This window comes from Carlito syrichta, unplaced genomic scaffold (genome assembly GCF_000164805.1).
Source record: "Carlito syrichta isolate Samal-C Ts95f unplaced genomic scaffold, Tarsius_syrichta-2.0.1 Scaffold307178, whole genome shotgun sequence".
NCBI classification, from domain to species: domain Eukaryota; kingdom Metazoa; phylum Chordata; class Mammalia; order Primates; family Tarsiidae; genus Carlito; species Carlito syrichta.
In genome coordinates this window covers 265,494-292,998 of record NW_007251274.1, presented here as the reverse complement: position 1 = coordinate 292,998, position 27,505 = coordinate 265,494, and the positions used below count along the sequence as shown (strand labels likewise).

Genomic DNA, 27,505 nt, shown 5'->3' with positions numbered 1-27,505 from the left:
CCCAAGTGAAAAGGCTTGAGCCATTGCCTACCCCTCTCCATCCAGGCAGGTTCAGCCTAGAGCTCAGAAAAAAAGACAACCCAATAGCACCCAGGAGGCCCTGGCCCAGCCGACAAACGCACGCATTGGGTTCCCCACCTGAATACCCCAGACAGAACAGGTTGTGGGTTCCATACTTCCCTGTGTTTGTGTGAAGCATTTTGGGTCTCTGACTTCTGAGACAGCTGTGTTCTTTTGAAAGCTCCTCCCCAGTTGGGCACGATGGCTCATGCCTGTAATCCCATCACTTCGGGAGGTGGAGGCAAGAGGACTGCCTGAGCCCAGGGATTCAAGACCAGCCTGGACAACATGGCGAGACCCCATCTCTACAATAAATCAAAAAATTAGCCAGGCATGGTGGTGTACATCTGTAGTTCCAGCTACTTGGACGGCTGAAGCAGAAGGCTCGCCTGAGCCCAGCAGGGCAAGGCTATGGTCGTTAACATGCCACAGCATCCCAGCCTGGGCAACAGAGTGAGACTCCAACTCAGAAAAAAAAAAGGAAAGTCCCTCCCCATCTTCCCCATCTACATAAACCAGGAAGACAAAAGGAGTACAACTGCTAAGCTCAAATCCAGGAATCAGACAACTGACGACAGAAAATGAGGGCGTCGAGTACCACACTACACAGGAAGTTTTATTCATCCACTACTGTTGCAGGAAAAGCAGGTTCACAGAGACTCTCACTTCAAGATGCTGTCATCTTGGGCTGAAAGTTTAGGAGAAAAACACACATGTTATCACACTCAGACAACCTAAAAGGATCACTCCAGGTTTCTAGTATTTAAACAATCCAATTTCTAGTTCCCATGAAACCCAACTATGCTCTACTCAGACCATCCTCCTTGATTTCCTTCCCTGCACCTTCCAACCCAGCTGTGCCACAGCAGTCAGAGGGAAAAGTGTGCCTGGCCCATGGCCTCCGAGCATGGCCCAACAATTTCACAGGGACAGCCAAGGGGCCCGGGCCTCAACAAAAGCCAACTGTCACCATGCCCCGACCCTCCAAGACTCTACTCCACCCTCCTTCTCCCCAGAAGACCTATGCTGGGTGAGAGGAGAGGCAGCCACTCCCTCCACTGAGAAGCTCACTTGGAGCAGCAGCTGTTTTTCCTGAAAATGTGGGAGGGGGCATCTGTAAGACCCAGTGACACGAGTACCTTCTGCCAACTCTCGAGCAATCCGTTTCAGTTCATCCTGCTTCTTTTTCTCTTCTGCTGCTATCCTCCTCTCCTCTGCTGCCCGAGGTTTCAGGTAACCTGTTTCAGGGAATGGGGGGGGGTCTGTCAATTAACTTTACTCAAAATCCTGCATAGAAATAGAAGAAACTGAGTCCACAGGTCAAATACCTCCACGTAGCAGTGAATCAGACGCACCTGCTTCATGTTAACGCAGACTTGATCCTCATCTAAACAGAGCCCAACCAGAGGCCAGAGTCCCCGCTGCCCATTCCACACATGCTCACTCGGTCCTCTGGGAACGGGAACTGCTCCTGTCTGGCCTCAGCACCCGTTTTCATGAAGAACCAGCCCTTTTCCCGCCCCCGCCCGGCCTCATTCTGCACTTCGTGTTCGCTAATGCCAGGTCACCCACGGCCCTGAGGCTGGCCAGGTGCCTGCTGAAGGACGTGCCCTGCGGCCTCGTGATCAGTCCCCTCCTGCGCTGGGGTCACTGAGCAGCGCTAGGGATCCTAAGGGAAGCCGGCTGCCCTGGCCCGCCCGCCCGGGGTCTCACTCACTGTAGCGCGAGGCTCCGTAGGCCATGCCGAGGAACAGGGCGGAATAGCGGCCGAGCTGCGGGAGAACGGGGTCAGGGGTCAGTCGGGGGGTCTGGGACCTCGGGAGCGGTAGGGGCGAAGGGTCGCGGGGCGGGATAGGGGCACAGGGGAGGGAAGACGCGACGGGGATGGCGCGGGGCCGGGTCGCCGGGCGGGATCGGGGGCGCGGGATGGAGGGGGTCGGGGGTCGCGGGGTCGGGGATCGCGGGGCGGGAACACTGGGCGGAGGCCCCCGAAGCCGAGTTCACCTTGATGAGCGGAGAGACCTGCACCGGAGGCACCATCTTGCCCCTGACCTTCGCGCCGGAAGCACAACCTGCCGGCCGCGGAGGAAGGCGCACGGGGCGGCGAGAGCCGAGAAGGCTAAGGCGTAGCCAGGCGGGCGCATGCGCCCTCAGCAGGAAGAGCCCGAGGGGCGGCGCGCCCCCTGGCGGCCGGAGGGTGAGAGCGCGCCCCCCTCGGAGGGTGACGTCACCGGAGCACACACGCGGAAGAGCGGCGTGGGCGGGTTCTCTCTTTAGACCTGGGACGGGGGACCGGTCACCCCTTGCGCCCCGGCTGCCCACCACTCACCACTGCGCTCACCACTACGGCCGCCTCCAGGCAGGTGGGAACACATCCAGGCCGCACACCTTGCGTCCCCAAATTGAAAAGTTGAAGTCGGGCTCGCAAACCCAAATAAGGTGCTGGCTTCCAGCTGGCAGAAGACCCTGCGGGACCTGGAGGCAGGGCCAAGGCTGTCCAGGCCTCGGAGCAGGCCCAGGGAGGGCTGAGCGGCTCCTCCCGCAGGCCTCTGCCCTGTGGACAGAGTAGCGCGGGACAGCGACTCTGGCCGGTGTGCACAGCTGGCCCGGTCCCTTTGCACTCACAGACCCGGGAGCCGGTGCCCCTTTGCCCCAGAGGCCCCATGACTTCCTTCCCGAGAAGAGGCAGGGTCCTCTTGGGAAGACCACCCCAACAGAAGCTGCTCCTAGGTTCCCCTGACTCAGGCCTGGGGACCCCATACCAGTCTCCCTGCTGACTTTTGTCCACCTCAAGGAGCTCCTGTCTCTCACAACCCCTGGGCAACACTGGTGAGGGCTGCCCAGACATGAGGCCACTGGCATCCCAATGTGCCCTCTGCCCACTGCTGTTTCCACGGACACCAGGCTCAGAGCCTGCCCTTCTGTCCTTCTTGGGACAGCCCTGCTGTGCAATGAGCGACCCCCATCAGTCCCTGTGGCCTACAAGCAGCAGTGACACAGAGCCCTCTGAGGTTGCTCATGCCTAGTCCTCCTGGCCCTCACTGCTGGGACAGAAGCATCTGAGAGCCACGGCTTGGGTCCCACTAAGGTCCCTGTTCCACTGGGATGCGGGTGGCCCCTCTTAACCATCATCAAACCCACGTGTTTAGAAAAACAACTTTACTATGACTCTAAAGCAATAAAGGAAGAATTGACAGTTGTAGGTGCTCAGCAGTCTCCAGCGGTAAGGACCCATGAGGTTGGCCAGCCAGAGGATTCTGGGGAAGTACAGCCACTTCAAGACCTGGGCCTCTCCGACTAGGAAACTGGAAGTCACCTAGGTCAGTCCTATAGGATCACCCTTTTCTTTCCTTCATCCTCTGTGAGGTCTCCTTGCTGGAACCCTGTCCTCAGGCAGCCAGGCGCAAACCCCAGCCCTGGAGCAGCCAGGCAGACGGCCTCAGGTGACAATGTGTTTTCCCTTCACTGGATTTTAAAATAACCCAGACTCCTCAGCAACTCGTGCTTCCAGAATCAAAAATAAGTGTCTCTGGGGCCCAAAGTAGGGCCAGAGCCAGGGGTGTGGGGCATACCAGCCACTTCTTTGGAGGTGGAGCAGGGGCATCAGCAAAGAACACACACACACAAGCATCCACTGGGGAAAATCCCCCACCCCCAATGGTGGAGACCGCCTTGGCTCAGGGTCCTTCCTGGGGGCTCAGAGAGGGGCATCCCACCTGGCTCAGGACACAAACCTCCAGCCCAGGCCTCTGCACCTGTCAGGGTCAGCTGTCAGTGCAGGATCTGATATTCTCCCAACCCTCCAAGGCCTGGGCTCTGCTGCTATCTTTAGTGCTATGTCAGACTCCAGCAGTACGGGACCCTCCCCAGAGGGTTCTGCTGGCTCTTCTCACATTCCCAGCAGCCTCGCTGGTCTCTGACCAACCATGCCATTCCCCCTCAGAGTGGTGTTCCCCATCCTGCAGTGCCCCTCCAGTGTCATAACCAGACCCCACTGGGAACCATGAGGTGCCCTTGCCCTCTGGTCCCGGAGTTCTCACATCTGGTCATGAGTTCTCCTCCGGCGGTCTCCCTCGGGTCCCTCCCAGGCAGCCACACCTCCCTCAGGGTCCTCAACCTTGGGTGCCAGTACTGCCTGAAGACGCTGGCCCTAGGGATCTTAGGAGGTGGCACCTTGCGGAGAGCCATCTATGAACGAGGCTGAGTCCCCTGCAGGCAGGACATCCTACAGTAGGCACTGGCATGGCACTTTTGTCTTTCCAGCTTTGGCAGATATGACATGGCTCAGAGATGTGCTCCCAGACGACCCTGCCCAGCTGTTGTCTGCACCCCTTGCCCATCTCAGCACAGAAAGTGGCTGATGATCAGGGTCCTGCGCCCTGCCAACTCCCACCCAGAGGCAGGCCCTGGGGGTCTCCAAGGACTGATTCTCAGGGATGTGAGCCCCATCTGCCCCACTGCACAATGTGCAGGTTCCTTCCTGACCCTGCGTGGACTGCAGACCCACCCTCTGTCTTCTCCAGCCCTTTATCCCCACCTATGGGCCAGGGTGTCTGGATTCTGACCCTGCAGTGGCCTCCAATATCTGGCACCACCAGCCTACCCCTGAGGCAGGTCCCTTCCCCAGATACTGCCCACGAGGCCATGGGGTAGCAGGAAGGCCTGGGCCCTGGAGGCCCCATCCCAGGCTACGTAGGCAGCCTGGCCCTCTCCAAGGCTTCTTTGTCCCTGTGGGTCAGGCAAGGAGCTCCCTGCCATGAGATCAGAGGGGTGGCCCCAGGCTGGTGTTGTGGGCCATTTTCTGCCACTGAAGCAGGGAGTACAGGATGGTGACATGGAAGCCCCGACACAGAATGTGCTTGACAAAGGCTTGGTGATAACCAGGGCTACTCACAACAGCTTAGTGCAAAGCTGGAAAAGGCGCCCCTTCCTCTGGCTCCTGAACTTCCAGGGTGCCCAGGCCTCAGACGGGAGCGTGGAGGAGAGTCCTCGGGAGGACAAGGCCTCCTGGCCAGAGCTGCCTGGGAGGCTAGGGGCCTCGCTGGGTGGGGTAGGGCGAGGGCATCTGAGTTGTTGCTGGCTGCTGAAACTCACTCTGCAGTTGTCCAGTCCCCTGGGGTGGCCCTGAGCCTGTCCTTGTATGGACTGGCAGCTGAAGTCTGAGCTGTCCTGGGGGACCAAGCGGAAGCTTAAGATGGGGAGACCCAAGCCCTGGGCAGGGAGGGCACAGCTGAATCGCATCACACAGACCCAGCATGGTAAGTGGGCCTCCAGGCAGGCGCCGGTGGGGTGTGTGAGTGAGAAGTGCACCTGCAGGTGGGCGTCTGTGCCTGAGTGTGTGCATATGTGACCATGTGCACAGGCGTGTCTGTGCGTGTATGAGCATGCAGTGTGAGTGGGTGTATGCTGGGGAGTAGAAGATCCTGACTTACGTGAAACCCCAGTACCCAGAGCAAGTCAGCTTGCCCCTTGAGCCCTCAGGGGCTGATTTGGCTTCTGCCCATCTGTGAGCCCTGGCCACTGTGCTCCAACTACCATAGGGAGCAGGGGAGAGGGAGGCCCTGCCCCTCCCCTGCTCCCTATGCCGATGCCAGACACCGGCAGCTGCCCCTGCCCACGTACCCAGGCTTGGGGCCCCTTCTGCCCAGCCCCTCCAGCCCTGATGACTAGGTCCACCTATACTCTGAGGTAAATCTCCCAAAACTCAGAGTGTCCCAGAGGATTTCCTCAGCTGACTGGGACCTCCCAGACACAGTGTTCTCACTTCAGGCCAGCAGAAAGACAAAGAAAAAGGAAGGGGGAGCACTCCGGGCCCAAAGGGCATCATCTAATGTCTTCTCCAACTTCGAGCAGACGCAGATCCAGGAGTTCAAGGAGGTGAGGCTTTTCTTTCACTGGGAGCCCCTTTTTCCAGAAGCATTTGCCGGGAGAACCCCATGTGGGTCTTGTTCCAGGGCCAGTGAGTGGCAGCCTGTCTTCCCTCAGGGTGCCGGGGAGTGGGCAGTGGGGCAGAGCCAGGCCAGCCGCAGCACAGCATCCCTGGCCTTGGTTTCTAGGCGTTCACACTCATGGACCAGAACCGAGATGGCTTCATTGACAAGGAGGACCTGAAGGATACCTACGCTTCCCTGGGTAGGTGCCCAGTCAGATGCCTTGCAGCCCTCAGAGGCCATGTCCTGCCCTTCCTCTTGGAATGAAGCCAGGTCCATGGCCTTGAGGCTGACATGGTGGCCCCACAGGTTGAAAGGGGGTGGCTGCAGCCTCCTCCGTTGATCAGAGCTGGCAGAGAGCTCACCCTGGCAGAGCCCAGGGTGAGATGGGGTGGGTATTATAGCCCAAGAGTGGGAATCTGGGTGGGCTTTGGAACAGGGGCTCCAGGGTAGGGCTGACGCCCCAGTGGGATGCCACGGGCAACCTGGCACTGGGGCTCCAGACATGAACAGCCTGGATGGCGGGCTTCCCTGGTTGGCCTCCAGGCCAGAGAGAGGAGCTGGGAGAAGCCATGGAGACTCTCCTCATCCTCTGCAGAGTAGCTGGACACACAGCTGGGCACATGGCCCTCCCCAGCCTTGGTTCCCCAACCTGAACATTTTGTTCTCAGCAGCTGTCTCTGGTCTGAAGTGGGAGGCCAGGGAGCTTCTTCCCACATGAGCCACCTTCCCTCTTGGCCCCGCTTATGCCCAAGTAAGGAAGACAACAGGTCACAGTATCTCCCCAGCTCTATGCCTCCGCTTCGCTCTCCCCCAACAGTTGGTCTCCTGGGTCTCAGGGTTTGGGGTAAAGCTGACACACCCCAGCCCATACCCCTCACTTCTGGGCCAAGCATTTCCACACCTCCGCACCTCCCTGCCCCACTCCTATGCCTCCGCCCACCTGGCACTGTTCTGGAGTCAGCTGCCGGTAGGACAGCCAACTCAGCAACAACAACACCCAGAGAGGGCAGGGGGTGACGTCCTGCCCCAGTGACACCTGTGTCTGTGACAGGCAAGATCAACGTCAAGGATGACGAGCTGGATGCCATGCTCAAGGAGGCCTCAGGGCCCATCAACTTCACCATGTTTCTGAACCTGTTTGGGGAGAAGCTGAGTGGTAAGTGCTCTGCTGGGTCACCCCTCCCGGTTCATCCTGACATTTTGAAATCCAGACATTCACATGAAATCCCTATTTCCCACATTCAAGAAGCCCTAAGACCCGACATTCTGGGACCCACACCAGGGAAACCCCTGTCGGCCACCCCAGGGCAGGGTGAGCTCAGACATGGTCCCCTCGCCCTACACTCCTGTCTGCCCAACTGAAAGGACCCCTTTTCCCCATTCATGGGGCACCCGCCCCAACTCCAGACCTGGGCTGACCCTGGAGACCCCAAAAAGCTACAGTCGGGGCTCAGGAACAGGAAGGGCCTTCCAGGCAGGGGCACCTCAAAGCAAAGACTTGGATCCCTGGAAGCAGGGCTAGTTCCCTCCTGTTATCTGCCTTGGCAGCCAGGTGCAAGACTGGCACCCTAAGGGCCCCAGACTCAGGGCTTCCTTGTGGCAGGTACGGATGCGGAGGAGACCATCCTAAACGCCTTCAAGATGCTCGATCCCGATGGCAAAGGCAGCATCAACAAGGAGTAGTGAGTGTCAGGTGTGGGGCGGGTGCCCTGACGGTCTCCCCCACTGGGGTCTGAGGGACACCCTGCCCCCCACCTCTAATCAACTTCAGGGCCCCGAGTGGCCCTTTGAGATCCTGAGTCCCTCAGGACAACTAGATAGAAGACTAGCCCTGCCCACACAGGGCCAAGCCCAATGACCCAGGTGTATATCATCCCTGACTACCACTGTGCCTTTCGGCACTTTATGCCAGGCACTGGGAAAGGGAATATTCTGGTGTACCAGACACTTGTCTCCAAACCTCATCAGACGCCCCCCAGGCAATCCCCCAGGAGTGATGACACCCGAGTGCAAGAGTCAGAAAGGGCTCCCAGGTGACCATCAGATGGGAGAACAGGGACCAGATCCTCCTCGGGTCTCCTGAGCAGTCACCACCAGAGGAGCATGAACTGACACTTCCTGGTTGCCTCTGGTCAGGCCCCACACTGACTCCTCTTCCCTGTCTTCAGCATCAAGCGTCTGCTGATGTCCCAGGCTGACAAGATGACAGCAGATGAGGTTTGGCTCGCAGCACCCCCATCCCCTTCCCCCATGACCCTCTGCCAACCTCAAGCATGGCCAGAGGGCAAGGCTCAGCTGGGGTCCACTGGGGGGTGACACAGATCCCCCAGAACTGCAGCATCAAGGTGGGTGGGATTCAGGATACCCAGAACAGGCCCCTGGGGCCTGCCATTTGAACGACAGAACTGGCCCAGAGGAACTAGGTCAGCGGCTGGAGACTACTCAGTGGCCAGTGCTGTGTCCTGGCCCACCCTAGTGCTGGTCTCCTGTCCCTACTCTGCACCCTCAGTACCAGCGGGTGAAACCAAGGCCCTGACACCTGCTAGAGCCCCCCACAAAAACCTCCCCTACACCACACACAGCCCTCCCCCAGGTAGACACTGGGCACCGCTGGCCAACTCAGTAATGGGGAGGGAACATGGGCCCAAAGTTCAGCCCCCACCCCACACCACTCCTCCCTGTGGCCCGCCCCGCCACCCACCCCCAATGTGGCGTGGAAGCTAGACAGAGACGGTTAGAGCTCTGGATTGTAATTCCTCATGAATGGGCCTGAAGAACCCTGGAGCCTGTGAGCCCTTCCATTGCGCCACCTGGGCATGACCCACCCCGAACCCCTGCAGGTGGACCAGATGTTCCAGTTCGCATCCATCGATGCAGCAGGCAACCTGGACTATAAGGCACTGAGCTACGTGATCACCCATGGGGAAGAGAAGGAGGAGTGAGGGCCCCTTGTCCAGGGCCAGTTCAATAAATGTAGATCCCACACACACCTGCCTGAGTGTTGCCTGGGGCGGGGTGGGGGCATCAGCGGTGGGCAGAGGTGGGCGACTCCGGGACCAGCCCTTCCAGCAAGGTCCTCTCCACACCTGTCTTCTCTGTCTGGCTCTTCTGAGTCCTCAGGACCCCCATCCTTCCTGCTATCTCCAGCATGCTCCTCTGCCAGGTCAACCCCCTGCTGCCCCTAGTCTGGCCTGGCCACTGGCATCCTGCCTGTTATCGTCACAGCTGCTTGGTCGACCCTGGCTGCACTAAGGACTCGAGTCCCTGCGGTGGGCTCTCAGCCTTGGTTGGCACCACCTGGGGGACCCAAGCCTGCCTCTTCACCCTCCCCTTCACCACGTCCCCGGTCACAGTCTCTGCAAGTCTGGGGACTCCCAGAGGAGGAGGCAGGGCCCAGAGAACTGGCTCCAGGAATCAGCTGCCGCTGGGCTTCCTGCAGCTTCTCACCCGGGAGTGCTGTGCCAGGGGCCTCAGAGCTGGTTTCAGGGTGAGATACCCGGTCTTCGGCACCTGGGCACACATCCAGGGTGGAGGGAGACAGGCCAGACTCAGCCTGCAGGCGCAGGTATGGGGGGTGGAAGAAGAGTACCAGGACGCAGCTGAAGAGGGTGCACAGGCCAGCCATCAGCAGCAGGGACACTGGGGACACATGCACAACTTTGACCCTGCATTTCACCAGAGCAGCCCAAACTTCCCACATGGTGTCGCAGCCACACCCAGCAGCCACAGATGGGCAGAGGTCAATAGGTGATGCTGACCCTTGCTGAGCCCCCAGCCACGACCCCAGAGCACCCAGTCTCAGAGCCCGGCCCCAGTCTGACAGGCCCCCAGGGGGTGTTTGCAGACTCAGGTCCCGAGATCCATGAGCTCTGAGGTCACCAGCACAGGGTCTGGGGGTGTGGGTGTGCAGGCCCTCCTCTGCCCCACTCTTGCCCTGTTCTCCGTTTCCTCTCAGAGCTCCGCCTCTGTGTCTCTCTCTCTGTTTCTTCTTCTCTTTCCCTGGCTTCAAAACACCTCACACAGGAGGTTGAGTTTTCATCAGGTCACCCATCATGCTGAGCCCAGGCTTCTGCCTGTTGACCTCTGACCCAACCCAGTACCCACCCAAGGAGAACCAGTGGTGCCAAGAGGGTTCCATGGAGGGTGGGGACTCACCTGTCCAGTCGAGCGGGTCCTCCCCATGCTGGCAGGTGGAGAAGGATGGCTCCGAGTGACGCACAGACAGTGCCGTCAACGCCACCATGATGAGCACGCCCTCGGCCTGCCTAGACATGCACAGCCCTCAGCCCCTGGGGCACTGCTCACCCATCAGAGCTGGACGCCGCCCAGGAAGTGCCCACACCTATGCCGCCCACTGTGCCACCCACCCCCAGAGGGCAGCTCATAGCTCCAGTCAGCGTGGGCCCTGGTACTGAGCCAGGCCTACCCCACAGCAGGGGCTCAGCAGGCGAGCACCTGCAGGTCAGTTCCCTTCAGCCTGGGGTGGGGTGAAGGGAGAGTCTCTGGGCCCTGAGCATGAGGCAGGTGGACACTCACCCCAGCACAAAGACCAGGCCTGCGGCAGCCCCTTCTCCCACAGGGAAGGAGCATTCAACAGCCAGCTCCATGGCCACTGGTGCCACTGAGAAGCCAAAGAGCCCCAGCAGTGAGCAGATGGTGGCCAGGGCCAGGGTCTGTCCCCGTAGTCGGGATACCTGGAAGCCACAGAATGGCAGAGGAACAGTTGGCAGTTAGATGTGTGGTGTCCTGAGCAAGCACTGGACTCAGTGTGTGGAGTGGGGAAGGCCACCCTTCCACCCAGGGACCACCCTGACAGGCAGAGGCCAAGCAAATCCAGACATCTGCCATAGCCAAGCCACTTATTGCCATGTCCAGGCAGGACCCTCCCACCCCTGCAGGGTGGTCTTGGCCTGAGGGGCCTCTCACCAGAGCAAAGGCCACGCAGGCCAAGGAGGTCAGGCAGAGACTGATCTTGGTGGCCTCGGTGAAGCGCTTGGTCCGGTCCACATAGAGGCCAAGCACCAGTGCCCCCAGGATCCCAAACACAATGAAAAGAGCCCCACAGAGGCCTGAAAACTCCTGGGGGAGGAGAGGGAAGGCCAAGGCACTGTCATCAGAGCAGGGGGCCACCATCCTAGGACATATGCTGTCACCGGGAGGCTTGTGGCCAGGCCACCAAGCTGTGCCCAAAGCCCAAGCATAACAACACTGACAGGCTGCTGCTACACCCTTGGCTGCCTGCGGGGTATGGGGAATCGACTGTCCAGTGGTCAGATGTTCCCCCACCCCAGGAGCAAAACTATCGCTAAAGGGAAAGGCCTGTCTCTCCAACAGCCCACAGGCCCTTGGTGCCTGTGGGCCTTTAGTAAAGGCAGAAACATGTCCCCAAGCCCCACATCCAGCACTGATGCGAGGGCAGAGAGCAAAGGCCAAACAAGTCAGAGGGCATGTCTGGCCTCCCCTCTGCATCTCCAAACACCAGAGGGTGCCCTTCCCTGGAGACCTGTGAGTGGAGCCCTGCTGGGAATGGGCAGGGGAAAGATGGCAATGCGTCCACTGGCAGAGTCCCAGTGCCACCTCTCCATCCATGGGGACACGTCAGCTCCACCACTGCAACCCATGACTGCTGCACCTGCCACCACCACCCCCAAAGACATGGCCTCAGGTGCAGCCGTTCAGGACCCCACAGCCTGGAGGATGCCCGTGTTACCCCAGCAGGGCTGGGCACTGAGTGCTCGGGAGGTGTGGCGACTCGGCACGGGTGGGTAGTGAAGCCAGAACCCTCCGTGTGCGGGGCCCAGGCTCACGTTGGAGTAGCCGCTCCCACAGAGGATCTGTTCCAAGAGGGCTGAGAAGCTGGAGAAGATCCCGATGCCGCCCCCGAAGCACACAGCCAGGATGACGTAAGCCTTGTTCCGCACGAGCTGGGGGAAGAGGCCTCTCAGCCCAGAGCCCCTGGAGAGCCACCCAGTGGGAGGGCCACCTGGCTCCGTGCGGCTCTGACCAGGGCCTGCCTGACCCGACCCTCCCAGCCTCCTGCCCCCATCCCAACCCCGGATCTTGCAGCACCAACCAGCTTGAGCCCATCCAGGAACTTCTCCGAGGTGGAGCTGGCAGCCCCGGCGGATGGTGGAGTCGGGGGCACACTCTCCCAGAGGCAGGCAGTGGCCAGCAGGCAGGCAAGGGCAGCGGGGAGGGGGTAGATGCCAAGCTGGGGAGGGGGCACATGTCACAGGGAGGCCACACTGACAGGCGCACAGCACTCAGGCTGCCCGGGCTCCCAGGAATCACCCTCCCAGCTCCAGCCGCCATAATGAGTTCCCGGGTCTAGGCAGGCCTGCCTTGCTTCATCCACACCTGCTTGGGGCTCATGTGGACCCAGCCTCCTGGGTGATGTCACCTGACCTCCCCCAGCTCCAGACTCACCTGTCTCACTGCAACTGCACACACATAAAAAGCAGGTTGCAAAGCAGCCAGTGTGTCACATGGACAGGTGAAGGTGCACAGGTGTGCATGTGCACACACACCACACTCGATACATATGCACAAGCACACAGAGACACACCACACACATGCACAGATACCCACACACACTCACTACATACACACAAGCACATGTGTGCACATATCACATACATGCACAGGCACACATAGGCACACAGACATATCACATGCTAGATACATGTGTGTGGGCACACATATGCATAGCTACATGCCTGTGCACACATACTAGATACTCATGCATGGACACACATGTGCACAGATACACAGAGACATGTGCGCACATAGCACACACTAGACACATTTGTGAACACACATGTACATGCATGTATACAGGTATACACATGTGTGCACATACCACATGCAAACACACCACATATAGCACCGGGTGAGCTCCCTCACCATTATGGGAATGTCCTCGCTCTTCTTGACCAGTGCAGGAGACAGCACATTGGCTACAAGGATGCCCAGGGGGTTTGCTGGATGGACAGACGGGCAGAGTGAGTCAGCCCCACCGCAGCCCGGCTACATCCCCAGCTCCCAATGCCTGAGGCTGGGCCCAGAACCCAGGGGCAGAGGATCTGTCCGCAGAGCCAGCAGGGGTCCCGGGCTGGCCCAGGCAGGCAGACAGTCCCCCAGACTCACACATGGTGGCGATCATGTTGGCCATGGCTCTCTGGTGCTCTGGGAACCACAAAGCAGCTAGCTTGGTCGGAGAGAAGATGACCAGAGTCTGGGCCAGGGCACAGAGACTCTGGCCACCCATGAAGAAGACAAATGGATCAGGGGTCCTGCCGGTCACACAGGGCAGGGTGCGTAGTACACTCCCGGCAAAGTTCAGCCATGCGCCCAGGATGGTCTGCAGGGATGAGGTCAGGAGTGCTGCCACCAGCCCAGACACTCCCAGTGCCCAGATGCCCGTCCTTTCAGCACCTGCCAGGGGGCCAGTAGACCCTGGCCTGGGGAGGAGAGGATGACTCTCATCCCCAAATGCAGGGACCCCACCCCATCCCAGGGTGGGCCATGGTGTGGGATCTGACTCACCGCCCCGCGGAGCCCAACGAAGTCCAGTACCCAGATGGCCACCAAACCGAATGGGATGGACACCACGAGGTAGACCAGTGAGAGCCAGTTGATCTGCTCCATAGACAGGAGGAAGTGCGTAGCGATGGTGTCGGCCACAGGCGCGAAGCTGAGCCACAGCTGCAGGGACATGTGGGAATCAGCCAGGACCACAGACACTGCCTGCCAGCCTCCGGCCCCAGCCAGCCCCAGGGAGAGAGTGTTAGCAGGCCTGTGAGGGCCATGGGGACACAGCATGGTTGGACGCCCCCATCCTGTCACTTGAGGGAGGGTACCCAGTGGCAGGGTAGGAGAGTTTACTGACGGTGGACCAGCATAGGGGCAGACACTGAGGCCCAGGATTGGCCAGAGCCTGTGGGACTATGAACCCCGCCAGGACCGGACCTGGTCTTCCAAGTAGGCTGAGGGTGTCCACCGGGAATCACCAAAGCTGCCTATAGAGGAAGAAGGCAGCGAGTAGCCTACATCAATGAAGAGGAACTGTCACAATCAAAGGTCATGGTTCTCCAGCTCTGAGGATGTAAGCGTTCCAGCCACACACCCACCGGGGCAGAGCAGCAAGATCCCGGCTTCCTGACCACTGAGCCTCATGTGACACCAGCCACCTCTTCTTCCTTTTTTCTCAGGATAGTGCAAGGGTCAGATGTTCCAGACTCGGAAGGGGCCACACCCAGGCCCAGCCACTTCCTGCCTGGACTAGTCCAGGGAGAGAAAAAGGGGTAGACATCCATCCACACAGCCAGCTCATGCCTGGCCAGGCTCACGGTGCTCTCCTCATCCTCCCCGAGTGGAGGCCCATAGCTGGATGGGCAGAGATGAGTCTACAACACGCGGGCAATAAGGGGAAGATAATTTGTCCCACTTACCTGTTGTCCAAGAGTCTCCACCTCCTGCACCCTGCCTCGTCACCCTGACTTGCCCCCCATGTCCTCTGGGCATGCCAGCAGCTGCCCACTCATGGCTTTCATCCAGAATGCCGGCTCTTTCCTTGGGGCTGTCACAAGGCCCCTCTGGGTCACATCCTTGCTCTGCTCCACACTCCCTGAGCTGCCCTCTCAGAACCTGGGCACCCCGGTCACAGCGGTGGACCAGTGACTTCGGGTCTCGGGACGCCAGGCAGGGTGGACGTGGCGCTCACGGCTCACCAAGGTGACCCATGCAGGGATCACAGTTCTTGGTGTCAGGGTGAGATTTTTGTTTGCTCCATGACAACTTTAGATAAAATGCTGAGGAACTGCAGCAGAATGCCCTCAAGTGTCCGAGGAGTTTCTCACACTCACCACTCCCACTGACCCTCAGGCCCATCACAGCAGCTCTGAGCCCTCAGACACTGCACCCAAAGCCAGCCATGTATTCTATAGCATCAGGACAGGGGACCAGGGAGCCACATCACAGTGGTGAGTCACGGCTCATGCGGGCCTCGGTGGGCCGAGAAAAGAGGTTTCTAAAGTCCCTGCAGAACCCAGGCCCATGCAGTGAGGGCATCCTTCTGGGTACAGGGCTGGCTCTCTATACCCTGCCAGAGGAAAAAGGGGGCCCTGGATCCATTGCAGGTGTTTCCAGTGAAGTAGCCAACACTCCTGGGATGCAGCCCAGTCCTGCTCGCTGGTCAGTCTTCCCGGCTATCCCACAGTGTCAGTCCTGCACCTCCCAGAGCTGCATTGCCAAATGCTGCCCAAACACTTCCTGAGGTTCTCTGGGAGGGAGGGAAGGAGAGGTGCAGCCTGGGAGCACAGTGTAGTAGGATGGACCTACTCACAGTCAGACAGCGGGAATGGTGGCTCCAAGCCCCCCGGCCGACACATTTGTCTTAGGGGCCTGGGGGCGACCAGTCCTGGGCAGGGGGGCATGGTGGAAGGCTCACTACAAAGCCCTCTGTATGTGATGGACTGGGGAGAGGGACCCCAGGCTTCTAGCTGGAGCAACTGAGAATGGGGAGGGGCTGCAGGGAAGAAGTAGGTGGGAGGTGGGGACGGGGCTGGCAGACCCGGGGTCACTTGCTGATCCCAGAGGCACTGGCCCTGCTCTGTGCCTGGGCCCAGCCACCTCAGGACAGACACGTGCCCCTTTCTCCTGGCACCAGTCACGGCCAGAAGAAGGATCCCTCAGTCCCCAGCACATGACCTGGCACAGGAAAATGCGGCTGCTGCCACAGGAAAATGAAGTCCAGCTGGACCCAGGACAGAGCCACCAGCTAAGGTGTCGGACCCCATCCCCACAGCCCATGCCCCTCACTCCCCACCCCCTAGCCCTAGCCCCAGCCCCAGCCGTACCATGGCGTTGGAGCAGCTGAGCAAGCTGACGGCCAGCAGGAAGAGCCAGCGGCGTGTGTAGACACGGTAGCCCTGAGGTGGACCCCGAGCCTGGGTCAGGGTGTCCCCTGGCCCGTCCCCAGCTGCCGCTTCCCCATCCCCGACCAGCCCTGCCATTGCCTGTAGTGCCTAGCCTGTCCCTGGTCTCAGGACTTAAGGAGCTCCCTGAGCGGGCTGGGACGTCCCAAGGAGGTGGGGCCGGACAGGCGGGGCATTTGGGCCAGTCTCCGCCCTGAATGACTTCACCAGTCTGTGAGGTTAGGCCCTCCTCCTCCTCAGCCTGGAAGTTCCTGCCACACAAACAAGGGCAAAGTCCCCTCCTGCAGGGGCCCACCAGGTCACAACCTGTGTGCCCCCCACCCTTGGACACGCCTATGGGATGGGTGCAGGAAAGGTGTCCTTGAAATCACCCTGCTCCAGCCGGTCTGCATTTTCTGCATTCCCAGATTCCTAATGTTCATGCCGGCCTCCGGCTATCGGGAGAGGTCAGAGGCTGCCTGAGTAGGAGGCTGGGATCAGTTTGCAAAGAACTTCAAATTAGACTAGTTGCTAGGGCTGCCCCAGTGGGGAAGCAAAGACTGAGGGGAGGAGGGTATTGTTGGTGAAGACCATGCCTGAGCTTTTTTTTTTCTCTTATCCAAATTCCTAACCACAGGCTCAGGGAGTCATGCCTGATAAGTCACCAGACAGGGTTTTATTGCCCTGTTACCCTATCTACTAAGAAGTCTGTTTTCCAATCTGACTCCAGCATAATGTCAAATAACAAATAAAGAAGGAAATAAATGTTGTGGCCCTGCTCTTGGTGACTCCAGGAAACTTGTAAAACACATCTATCCTCTCAGAAGTCTGCTACATATAGGACTTTATCTACACATCAACAGACCTCTACTGAGTTCCAAAATTCCTTAGATGGGAACTACAAATTACCAGTCAATAAATCTTTAAATTGCCCTATGACCTGTAAGCCCCCAACTCCCACGCCCTGGTCCCCCCCAGCCCCACTTGAGAATGCCCCTCCTTCCTGGACCAAACCAATGAAAATCTCACATGTACTGATGTATGGTTTCTTGCAACTTCTGCCTTCCTAAAATGCATATAAACAAGCTACCGTTCAACAGGGGCGGGCACGCATTCTCAGGACATCTGAGGATGGGCATTCCAGGCTGAAGCCCTCAAGTTTGGGTCAGAGTAAACCATCTCAAAATATTTTACAGTTTGACCTATTTTCATCAACACTGGCCAGGAGGAGGGGCAGGAAGTCCAAGAGGAGCCTGCCTGCTCTCACGGGTTGGCAGTCCCACACTTGCTATGCTGTTGTCTGCACTTTACAGTTGTAGAAACAGCTGGACAGAGGAGTAGGTGCAGGTTTCTGTTTGCCTGGGATGGAGAGGCCTGTGGGTGGAAAGGCAGAGAGGACGGGAGTCTCAGCTTGCCTTGTCTGCAAGAGCATGCTGCCCCCACACCTGCTCGTCGTGGGGGAGCCCAAGGGACTTTAGCCCTGTCCCTCAGGCCAGTGTGGGGTGGGGTGGGGTGGAGGCTGGCCTGGTCAGAGGCACACAAACACATCTTGGCTCTGAGATTCACAATATTAATCCTGCTTTTTGTCTTAAACCTTCCTCCACTTTGACAGGTCCCATCAGTCCTTCACAACTGAGTCTGACAGGCTGATTGTGAGGTTCTGGCTTTTGCAGGGGGTTCTTATGGGGGGGACTGTGTGTGTTGGTTGGAGTTGCCCACTGTGGGGTTTCTTTTGTGGTGTCCCATCCAGTAACAAAGAGAAAATGGGGATTCCCTGGGAGTGCCCCGAGGAGGCTGGGCCTGAGGCAGTCCCACCTCTGTGGCCTGTGATGGGGTCTCAGGGTGCTCTCCTCCTCAACCCTCTGTCTTCCCACTTGGCTTTATTCCCCCATCTCATTGTCCCCCTCACCTTTGTCTCCCTCATCTCTTCCTCCTCAGCCCTTGCTTACCCCTTCTCTGAGAATGGGCCTTCTCACAGTCTTCCTCCAGGGCCTGGCACTACCATTATTCCAGGGACTTCAATGACCCCCCCACCCACGCACTCCACCTGGCAGAAGGGAAAGGACCTGGTTTAGGTGGAACTCTGTCTCTTACCAACTGCAGGTCCAGCTGGGGTGTGAGCCTGTCACCATACAATGAGGCAGCTACTTACTGCATCATCATGTCTCCGGTGAGCATGGACTATGGGGAGCTCCTCCTCCCCATCACTCAGGGTTCTTGGTTGAGTAGGTGGGCTCAGCAAGGTTCAGGATGTAAGATCCACACACAACGGATGATCACTTGATACACAAAACAAGAAACATTTGGAACTCCAAACTAAAGACATAATACAATTCACAATTACTTCAAAGAAAGTTAAATACTTGGGTGTAAACTTAAAAACCATGTACAAGACTCGTATGCTAAAAATTTTACAATATAAATGAAAGAAATAAACAAATGCCTAAGTAAATGGAGAGGAATGCAATGTTCATGGATTGGAAAACTCAACATAGAAAAGATGTCAGCTCTCTCTAAGCTATCTATAGGTTTAATGCAATTCCTTCAAAAGGTTCATGTACACATAGACTGGGAAAAATATTTGCAAACCACGTATCCAAGAAAGTTCTGGTATTGAGGATATATGAAGAGCCCTCAAAACTCAACAGTTAAAAAATCCAATTAAAAATAGGGCAAAAGAATATGAAGAAATATTTTGCTGAAAAGGATACACTAATGACAAATAATGATGAATGAATAATATCATTAGCCATTAGGAAAATGCACATTGTCACCTTTCAAAATGGCTAAAATAAAAAACGGTGATAATCCCAAATACTGACAAGGCTGCTAAGAAAATAAATGTTACAACCACTGTGGAAGACAATGACAGTTTCTCACAAAACTGAACATGCAATTAATATACAGCTCAGCAATTATGCGCCTGGGCATCTATCACAGAGAAATAAAACCTTATGTTCATCCAAAAACCTGTGCCCAAATGTTCCTAGCAGCTTTACTTGTGAGAGCCAAAAATTGGAAACAGCCCAGATGTTCTTTAGGAGGCGAATGGTTAAGCAAACTGTGGTATACACCCAAACCACAACATATTACTCAGTAGGAATGAACTGTTAGCACATGCAACAACCCACACGAATCTTCAGGTAATTATGCAGTTAACCTAGAAGGTTAACTACTCTAGGGTTCCATTTATGTCACATTTTTTTAAAGATACCATTTTAGAAATGGAGAACAGATGAGAGGTTGCCAGAGTTTATGAACTGGTAGACGGGGTGGCAGGAGGGATATGGTAAAAAGGGGCAACAGGTGGCCTTCCTGTGGTGTGGACATGTTCTGCATCTTGACTGTGGCAGTGGAGTCATGGACCCACACATGTGATATGTCTGTGTGCAGCTGAGTACACACATGCACACTCGCACACAACTGGAGACATTGAGTGGGGTGGGAGGACTGTGCCAACGTCAGCATCATGGGTGTAGTGCATTTGTGTTCTACAAGACATTACCTTTGGGGGGAAACTGGGCAAAGGGATCTCTCTGTATTAGTTCCTCAACTGCATGTGAATCTACAATTAACTCAAAATGAGAAGCTTCATATTTTAAAAATCACATAACATGCAAAGTCCATTCATGAGGAAACAGTGACATTTCCCACTCTCATATGTAGTGAAACAATTTTGTGTAAATTCTCGACAAAGGTGAGCATCTCTGTTGCTTGAATCTTGAATCCAGGGATAGCTCCATTCAGAGACTGTCACCCTGAGCCCAGAAGCCATCCGTGTACCTTTGGGATGGTGATCTCCACACAGAGGCGCCGAGTATCTTGCTTTTGAAAACGATCCTCAAAGGCTGTTTAAAACAACATTCAACACACACAGTTACGGATAAGCCTGTGCTTTACTGTCTTTATCTCTTTTTTTAAATCCAAATGCAGACTTCTATCAGCATCCCAGCCTAACACTAAGTGAGGCTGCTTCAGGCTAATGTATCTTCCCTAAACAGTAGCTTGTTCAAAACCAAGCCACTGAGAACAATTGCTTTGCCAAAAGCTGGAGCATTAGGCCAGATACCTTTTCTGGGGATGGTGTCATGGAGGAAATCTTACCCTCAACGATGAGATGGCCCGGGCTTGTGCTATTTGTTGGTTTACTGGGTTTTTGTCTTTTCCTCCCAGAGAACGTAAGTGATATGGGGGCAGGAGCCTGCCCACACAGCCTCTCCGGGGTACAGACTGGCAGCACGGGGCCTGGGTAAAAATAGGCACCTTGTGGGCGCGTGCCCTCTCTGCTGGGCAAGTTCCTCTTCCTTCCCTCACATACATCCTGGACAGAGCCTCCTGGACCTGTCTGGTCCCAGAAGCACACTTGGATACCACCTCATGCCACACACATCCACACAATGACTCATACCTGTCCCTTGCACCTCCCTCCAGATTCTGGCTGCTGAAAGCCCTTATGCAGTACCAACCCACAGCAGAGACCAGTCAGCCACCAGCACCCACTCTCAGGTTTCCCCAGAAAGGATGACATGACTTCATGCTCATGGATGTGGAAGGCCCTGGAATAGTCCCCTGCTTATTTACTTAGACAAGAGAAGGCTCTGGCCAATGCTGCCAGACTCCAGTCAGCCACCAGGAGAGAAGCCCTGGAGGGCTGCCTCCTGTCTGCCCAGCATGGGAGCTCATGTGAGCCCAGAGACACGGCACTGAGTATCCGGGGCCCCACCTAGCCCTCCTTGGAGGACTCCAGAGTCTGATCTGTCTCCGCTCCCCAGACTGATTCAGTTTAAATGGTTGAACGAACTGGTGTACTTGTGTGTGTGTCATATGAGACGGGCAATACGTTGTATATGTGTGATATGAGATGGCATTGTGTTTGTGTGTGTGTGTCATGAGGAGATCTTCGATTTTGTGTGTGTGCAGGGCTTAAACTGTTCTCTAAATAGCTTTGTATATTGTGCGATTAGGTGTCTACCTTCCTGTTGCATGGTGTGAAGTATTTGTGTGCGTGTGTGTGTGTGTGTGTGTGTGTGTGTGTGTGTGTGTGTACACGTGTATGTGTGTGTGGTGGGTGTCTCATTTTTGGGGGTAGGGCCTGATACTCATCTATTTTGTGGATGTGCCTGGTATGAGATCGGTGTCTAGTATGTGTTCATGTTGTGCTATGTAAGGCTGTATAGTTTTTTGGTATGTGTGGTGGGAGATGGATATTTTACATTTTGTATTTGTCATGTGAGATGGGTCTCTGCCTTTTGTGCGTGTATGTACATATGGGATAAAATGATTGTCTGTTTTTTTGTTTGCATGGGATAAAACAGGCATCTAATTAGTGTGTAGAGGAGATGGGTGTGTGTGGTGTAGCATGAGTGTGTGTTAAACTGGAAACCCAGAGGGTCTGAGGTTTGCTCCACTTGCAAGCCGTGTTAATCTGCCACTGTTTCACATGTAGACATGCATGGGAAACACTAGAGCCTGGTCAGAGACCAAGAGCATCAGTGACTCACAGCAAAAGCAGCGGCTACCTCATGCTGATTACCAGTCCAGCACCCACGGGCAGCACAGGTGGGCCTGAACACATGGGGGTGCCTGTCAGAAGAACCCTGAAATTAGACACTTATCTTACATGGGGCTGCTGGTGTCTCCTCATCCTCCCTCCAGAGAGAGAACTCCAAGCCCTTCCCTGGAATGTACGTAAACCTTGGGGTGGGGGGCAGGTCTGGAAAAGTCTCCAGGAAGAGGGACTTCAGCTTCACTATCCTTGAGGCTCCACAGCATTTGACGACCTGAGCCGTATGGAAACCTGAGATCTTCATGGAGAATTGCCTCCCATTAGGGCCTAGTTTGTTAATGCTTGGAGATGGTGTGAAGGGGTATCTAATTTTTTTGTGTATTGTGCAGCATAGCTACTTTATATATGTCATGGGATAGTTACTAAATTTTTCTTGTACATATTGGAAATGGGTATCTTTTGTGTGTGTGTATGGAGTCATATGTTTTGATTACTTCAGCTTCGTAGGAATTTTGAAATTGGAAAATGGGAGTCTGCCAATTTTGTTTCTTTTTAAGATTGTTTCGGTCATTCTGAGTCCTTTGCGTTTCCATATGAATTTTAGGATCAATTTCTGCAAAAAACAAAAACAAAAACAAAAAAAACTAACTGGGACTTTGCTATAGATTGCATTGAGTGATTCTTGGGAGTAGTGACACCTTAACAATATTGTATTCCCATCCATAAATGTGGGATATCTTTCCATTTGCTTAGATCTTCTTTAAATTATTTTGATAATGTTTTGTAGTTTTCAGAATATTAATTTTGCCCTGTTTTGTTACATTTATTAGTAATATGCTTTTTAAAATTGATATACTTTACTTTTTAGAGCAATGTTAGGTTTACTGAAAAATTGATCAGAAGGTACAGAGCTGCTACTTACTCTTCAACTCATGTACACCATTTCTCCTATTATTTACATTTTGCATTAATTTAGTGCATTTGTTATAATTGATGAACCAATCTTGATACATTCTTATTAATTAAAATTCATAGTTTACATTAGGATTGCTCTTTGTGTTGTGCATCCTATGTTTTTGACAAATGTGTGGTGACATGTGTCCACCATTACTGTATTACAAAGTATAGGGGAAATTTAATTTTGTTTTAATTTGCAATTAATGACATATGATTTTGAGCATCTTTCCAACTGCTGATTTGCCAAGTGTGTACCTTCCCTGATGAGGTGTCTATTTAGAACTTTCACCCATTTTAAAATCCAGTTATTTTTTTTCTTATTGTTGAATTTTAAGAGTTTTTTTCTGGGGGGGGTCAGGCAAGGTGTGTCAGACCTGTAATTCCAGCACTTTGGGAGGCTGAAGTGGGAGGATTGCTTGAGCCCAGGAGTTTGAGACCAGCCTGGGCAACATACCAAGATCTTGTCTCTACCAAAAAAATAATAATAATAATCAAAAAAATGAGCCAGACATGGTGGTATGCGCCTGTAGTCCCAGTTACTCAGGAGGCTGAGATGGATCACCTGAGCCCAGGTGTTCAAGGCTGCAGTGAGCTATGATCTCATCACTGCACTCCAGCCTGGGCTACAAGAGTGAGACCCTGACTCAAAAAAAAAAAAAAAAATTATTTGTATATTTTGGATACCAGATATGTGACTTGCAAGTATTTTCATTATTTTAACAGTGAATTTCATAGTGCAGAAATCAATGCCTTTGGTATTATATCTGAAAAATAATTGCCAAACCCAAGGCCACCTAGATTTTCTCCTGTGTTATCTTCTAGGAGGTTTATACTTTTGTGTTTTACACATGTCTATAATCCATTGTGAGTTAATTTTAATTAAAGGTGTAAGGTCTGTGTCTAGATTTATTTTTCTTTATATGTGGGTGTACAATTGTTCCAGCAACAGTTGTTGAAAAGACTCCTTCTCCATTCAATTGTGTTGCTCTTTTGGCAAAGATCAGTTGACCAAATTCGTGTGGTGCTATTTCTGGTCTCTCTTTTCCATTCTGTCTATTTCTTTGTTTATTGTTTTGATGACACCACACTGTCTTGGTCAATGTAAGTTTATAGTAAGTGGGGTAGTGTCAGTCCTCTGACTTTGTTCTTTTTCTTCAGTATCATGTTGGCTACTCTAGGTCTTCTTCCTCTGCATATAAACTGAAGAATCAGCTTGTAAACATCCACAAAAGATCTTGCTGGAATTTTGATTGAGATTGTGTTCAATCTACAAATCAAGTTAGAAAGAACTGAAATCTTAACAGTGTTGAGACTTCTTATCTATGAACATGAAACATCTCTCCATTATTGGGTCCTTCTTTGATTTCTTTGATCAGAGTTTTGCAGTTTTCCACATTTAGGTTCTGCACATAATTCTCAAGTTATTTTCAAATGTACTTCTAATTTTACAGACATGACTTTTAAAAAACTGTCTTATTGTTGAATTCTAATTTATTTGCAGAGAAATCAGAAAATGTCATTTGCATGAAACACTTTCAAACTGGCCTAGATGTTCTTTGTGAATAAATACTTGGTCAATGTTTGTACACATTCTCTGTATACTTGAAAATATATATTATATATGCTGATATATACATATATGCTTTCTATTTGTTTCATGCAGCATTCTAAATTACCTACTAGATAAAGCTCTTTCCTTTTAGTTGCTCAAATATTCAATATTTTTAAATTAACTAATAATTTTTTTTTCTTTTTGAGTCAGAGTCTCACTCTGTTGCCCAGGCTGGAGTGCAGTGGCACGCTAACGGCCATTGCAGCCTTGATCTGCTGGGCTTGGGTGATCCTTCCACGTCAGCTTTCCAAGTAGCTGGAACTGCAGGTGCACACCACCATGCCCTGCTAATTTTTTTTTAATTTATTGTAGAGAAGAGGACTCCCCAAGTTGCCCAGGCTGCTCACAAACCCCTTAGCTCAGTCAATCCTCTCACCTCAGCCTTCCAAAATGCTGGAATTACAGACCTGAGCCATTGTTCAATACTCTTTTTTTGTTTTATTTTTGTTTTTGTTTTTTTTGAGAAAGCAGGATTTATTGAGAGAACAGAAAAGCTCCCACAGCAGAAGGGAACCCAAGGGGATTGCCCAATATTCTTAACTAAGTTGTTTTTTTTTCCCCAGCTCTGATCTGTAAATTTCTGATAGACGAGTTAATGTCTTCGATAATTTTTTCTGTTCCATTTGTCTTATAATTTTTGTTAGTTCAGCTTGCTTTTTCTTTCTTTCTTTCTCTCTCTCTCTCTCTCTCTCTCTCTCTCTTTCTTTCTTTTTTTTGAGTTGGAGTCTCACTCTGTCACCCAGACTGGAGTGCAGTGGCCGCTCCCGGTCACTGCAGCCTCGACCTGCTGGGCTCAGCGATCCTTCCGCCTCAGTCATCCGAGTAGCCGGAATTACAGGCACACGCCACCATGCCCGGCTGATTTTTTACGTTTATTGTAGAGATGAGGTCTCGCCAAGTTGCCCAAGCGGGTCTTGAACCCGCGGGCTCAGGCAATCCACTACCCTCAGCCTCCTAAAGCATACAGGCTGAACCACCAAGTCCGGCTTAGTTCAGTTTTCTTAATGGATTCGTATTTTATTATTGATTATGTTGTAACTTTTTATCCCTATAACTGAACTTCCCCTTAGGTTCTATTTTTTTTTATATATAAAGATAGTGGCAATAGCATCCCTATGAAGTATTTTTCTACACTTTTGTTTCAGGTTTTTCAGCATGTTTTGTTTTAAACGTGCTTCTTGTAAGAAACATTAGTTGGGGTTTTGTTTTCTGATTCAGTCTAACACTCTTTTTCAGCATGTGACTCTTTCTACTTACAATGATGCCTGATGCGGTCAGACCCATCCTTCCCCTCTTGGGTTTGCTCTCCCTCTTCTTCTGGCTCACTGTTTTGAAATCACCTTTTACTTCCCTCCCTTCCTTCTCCCTGCTGGACTAGATGCCATCCTTTCAGGATTTGCCATTAAACTTTCAATATACACAATGAACTATACATTTCCCCAATAAAGTCTGAAGTTATACAGTGTCTTTAAGTTCTTCCTCAATAGGCCAAGGATTTTAGAATGTGTTGCCTGTTCACTGGACACACACACAGCTTCCTTGTGGTTACTGCTGGGTTTTAGCTTTGTGCTTTTTTTTAAGAAAGCACATACATTAGCCTTTAGTATTATTTCACAGTTGATGGTTAAATTATGATTAGACTTTGACAGTTGCCAATGTGCTATCTGTGGATGGTCTAACTCTCCTGTGGGCATCCTGCCTTCTCTGTCTAGTACCTGCTGGGATGGTCAATCACCACTGGGCACCTGTACACTCAGGATGACAGTTGCATCCCGCTCTGCAGAGTCAGGTTGGTCTAAGTCTGAAGCTTCTCACTACTGCCTCATGAACGCTGTCCCTCTGTCCTGCTCCTGTGGGCTCACTAAATCTCCATTTGTCAGTCCTGCCCTGCCTGGCCTCACCTGGCCTTGAGTTGTTTGTCTGTGTTCTGGTGCTGCAGCCCCCAAGGTAAGCCTCAGCACCACCAATCACAGCACCAACAAGCTCCTCAACTGTTTTGTGAGTTATCTCATTTATTGCTTTTTGTGGATGTCAGTGACTAAAAAGTTTATTTCTAAGATTTCCACCTGGTTGACCCAGGATCCCAATAAAATCATTGGTCTCAGTCTACACTCTGCTTTTTTTCAATGGATAGTTTCTCTTGCTGTATCTTTTTAGTCCCTTGCAAGCTCTTTGTGGAAGACACAGAATCCACTTGTTCTGAGAGTTTCTGCTTGCATCCCAAGCTGTCTCACACCCGTTCCCACATCCTGTAAGTCTGTGTGAGACCTGGCAGCCTGATCAGTGTCTTAGTTCAGGTCCCCTAGAAAGATAAGAACATGGGTCAGGAGCTTTCTTTAGGAGACAACTTAGGGAGAAAGGAGCACGGAGTCAGAGATGGGAGGGTGGAACTGCCAAACACAGGCGCATCCTCATGGCTCTTAGGGCTGTCTCTGCAGAAATGGCTTCCCTGGGGAGCTCAATTCGTCCCGGGAGAGTGGTGCTGCCATGCACTGTGGGCTACAGGGACTCTCCCTCCACCTGTCAGAGAAGGCCTGGGATAGGCCCCACTGGAGGGGCTTCCCGGGGATGTCAGAGTATCTGAGGTGTGGGGAGCACAGAGTATCTGCTGCACTTGGGAGTCACACTGGATTTTTTAGCAAGACCTCATTGCAGCGTAACTGAGAATGTCCCTTTCAGCTTTTGAGAAACGATTTGAAGTCTTTTTCTCCCCTAGCCTACACTTTAAAGATTTTTTTTTTCTTTCTTTTACTCTTGGCTTCCCCTCTCACAATGACCCCATGACTGAGCACACACCTATTTATCTAATTGTGTACTTGGTTGAGACATTTCAGAGGCTGCTTCAGAGGCTGACCTTGGAATAACAGAGCATGGAGGCCGGACGGCAGAAGGCAGAATTCTCCATTGTAAAGAAGTCATCTTAAGGTAATTAATCTACAACCTGGTCACAGTCAGGATGGTATTGGCCAGCTCTCCAGGTGCACGTTCAAGATAGCCATCAAAGCAAGTCCAGCTCCCCATGCTGACGCTCCCAGGTACTCCTCATTCCAAACCCCCCATCCCGGGGTCAGATGAAAACCCCCTATCCTGGGGTCAGATGAAGTGATTCACGCCTGTAATCCCAGAGTTTTGGAAGGCTGAGGTGGCAAGATTGCTTGAGCCTAGGAGTTCGAGACCAGTCTGGGCAACATAGCAAGACCTTGTTTCTACAAAACAAAAATCAAAAAATTAGCTGGACATGATGGTGTGCACCTGTAGTCCCAGCTGCTAGGGAGGCTAAGGCAGAAGGATCACTTGAGACCAGGAGATCAATACTACAGTGAACTGTGATCATGCCATTGTACTCCAGCCTGGGTGACAAAGACCCCTAACCCAAAATAAGCAAACAAATAAATAAAAGAAAATTCCTATCCTCAGCCTAAAATTTTGAAATAATTTTTCTGCAGTATGAGCCTGGCCATTTCCCTATCTGCTTTTTTTTTTTTTTGAGTTGGAGTCTCACTCTGTCGTCCAGACTGGAGTG

General features: G+C 53.3%; 3 protein-coding genes across 3 annotated transcripts; 1 reads left to right on the top strand and 2 right to left on the bottom strand.

The window, feature by feature from the left end:
• Positions 1 to 642: 642 nt before the first annotated feature.
• ATP5I (ATP synthase, H+ transporting, mitochondrial Fo complex subunit E) lies at positions 643 to 2,213 on the bottom strand. Its single transcript, XM_021715519.1, has 4 exons — positions 2,065 to 2,213; positions 1,778 to 1,832; positions 1,200 to 1,298; positions 643 to 742 (listed from the first exon to the last, which is right to left on the bottom strand). Exons 1-4 carry the CDS (start codon positions 2,098 to 2,100, stop codon positions 723 to 725), a joined length of 210 nt encoding a protein of 69 aa, XP_021571194.1. The 5' UTR covers positions 2,101 to 2,213; the 3' UTR covers positions 643 to 722.
• Positions 2,214 to 5,828: 3,615 nt separating this feature from the next.
• MYL5 (myosin light chain 5) lies at positions 5,829 to 8,965 on the top strand. Its single transcript, XM_008064006.2, has 6 exons — positions 5,829 to 5,937; positions 6,117 to 6,192; positions 7,045 to 7,149; positions 7,597 to 7,675; positions 8,162 to 8,210; positions 8,834 to 8,965. Exons 2-6 carry the CDS (start codon positions 6,129 to 6,131, stop codon positions 8,933 to 8,935), a joined length of 399 nt encoding a protein of 132 aa, XP_008062197.1. The 5' UTR covers positions 5,829 to 5,937; positions 6,117 to 6,128; the 3' UTR covers positions 8,936 to 8,965.
• Positions 8,966 to 9,270: 305 nt separating this feature from the next.
• On the bottom strand, positions 9,271 to 16,006 carry MFSD7 (major facilitator superfamily domain containing 7). Its single transcript, XM_008064009.1, has 10 exons — positions 15,851 to 16,006; positions 13,539 to 13,697; positions 13,140 to 13,353; positions 12,897 to 12,973; positions 12,067 to 12,204; positions 11,801 to 11,917; positions 10,920 to 11,072; positions 10,530 to 10,687; positions 10,149 to 10,258; positions 9,271 to 9,632 (listed from the first exon to the last, which is right to left on the bottom strand). The coding sequence occupies exons 1-10, from the start codon at positions 16,004 to 16,006 to the stop codon at positions 9,271 to 9,273; spliced, it is 1,644 nt and encodes a 547-aa protein (XP_008062200.1).
• Between the last annotated feature and the right edge of the window lie 11,499 nt (positions 16,007 to 27,505).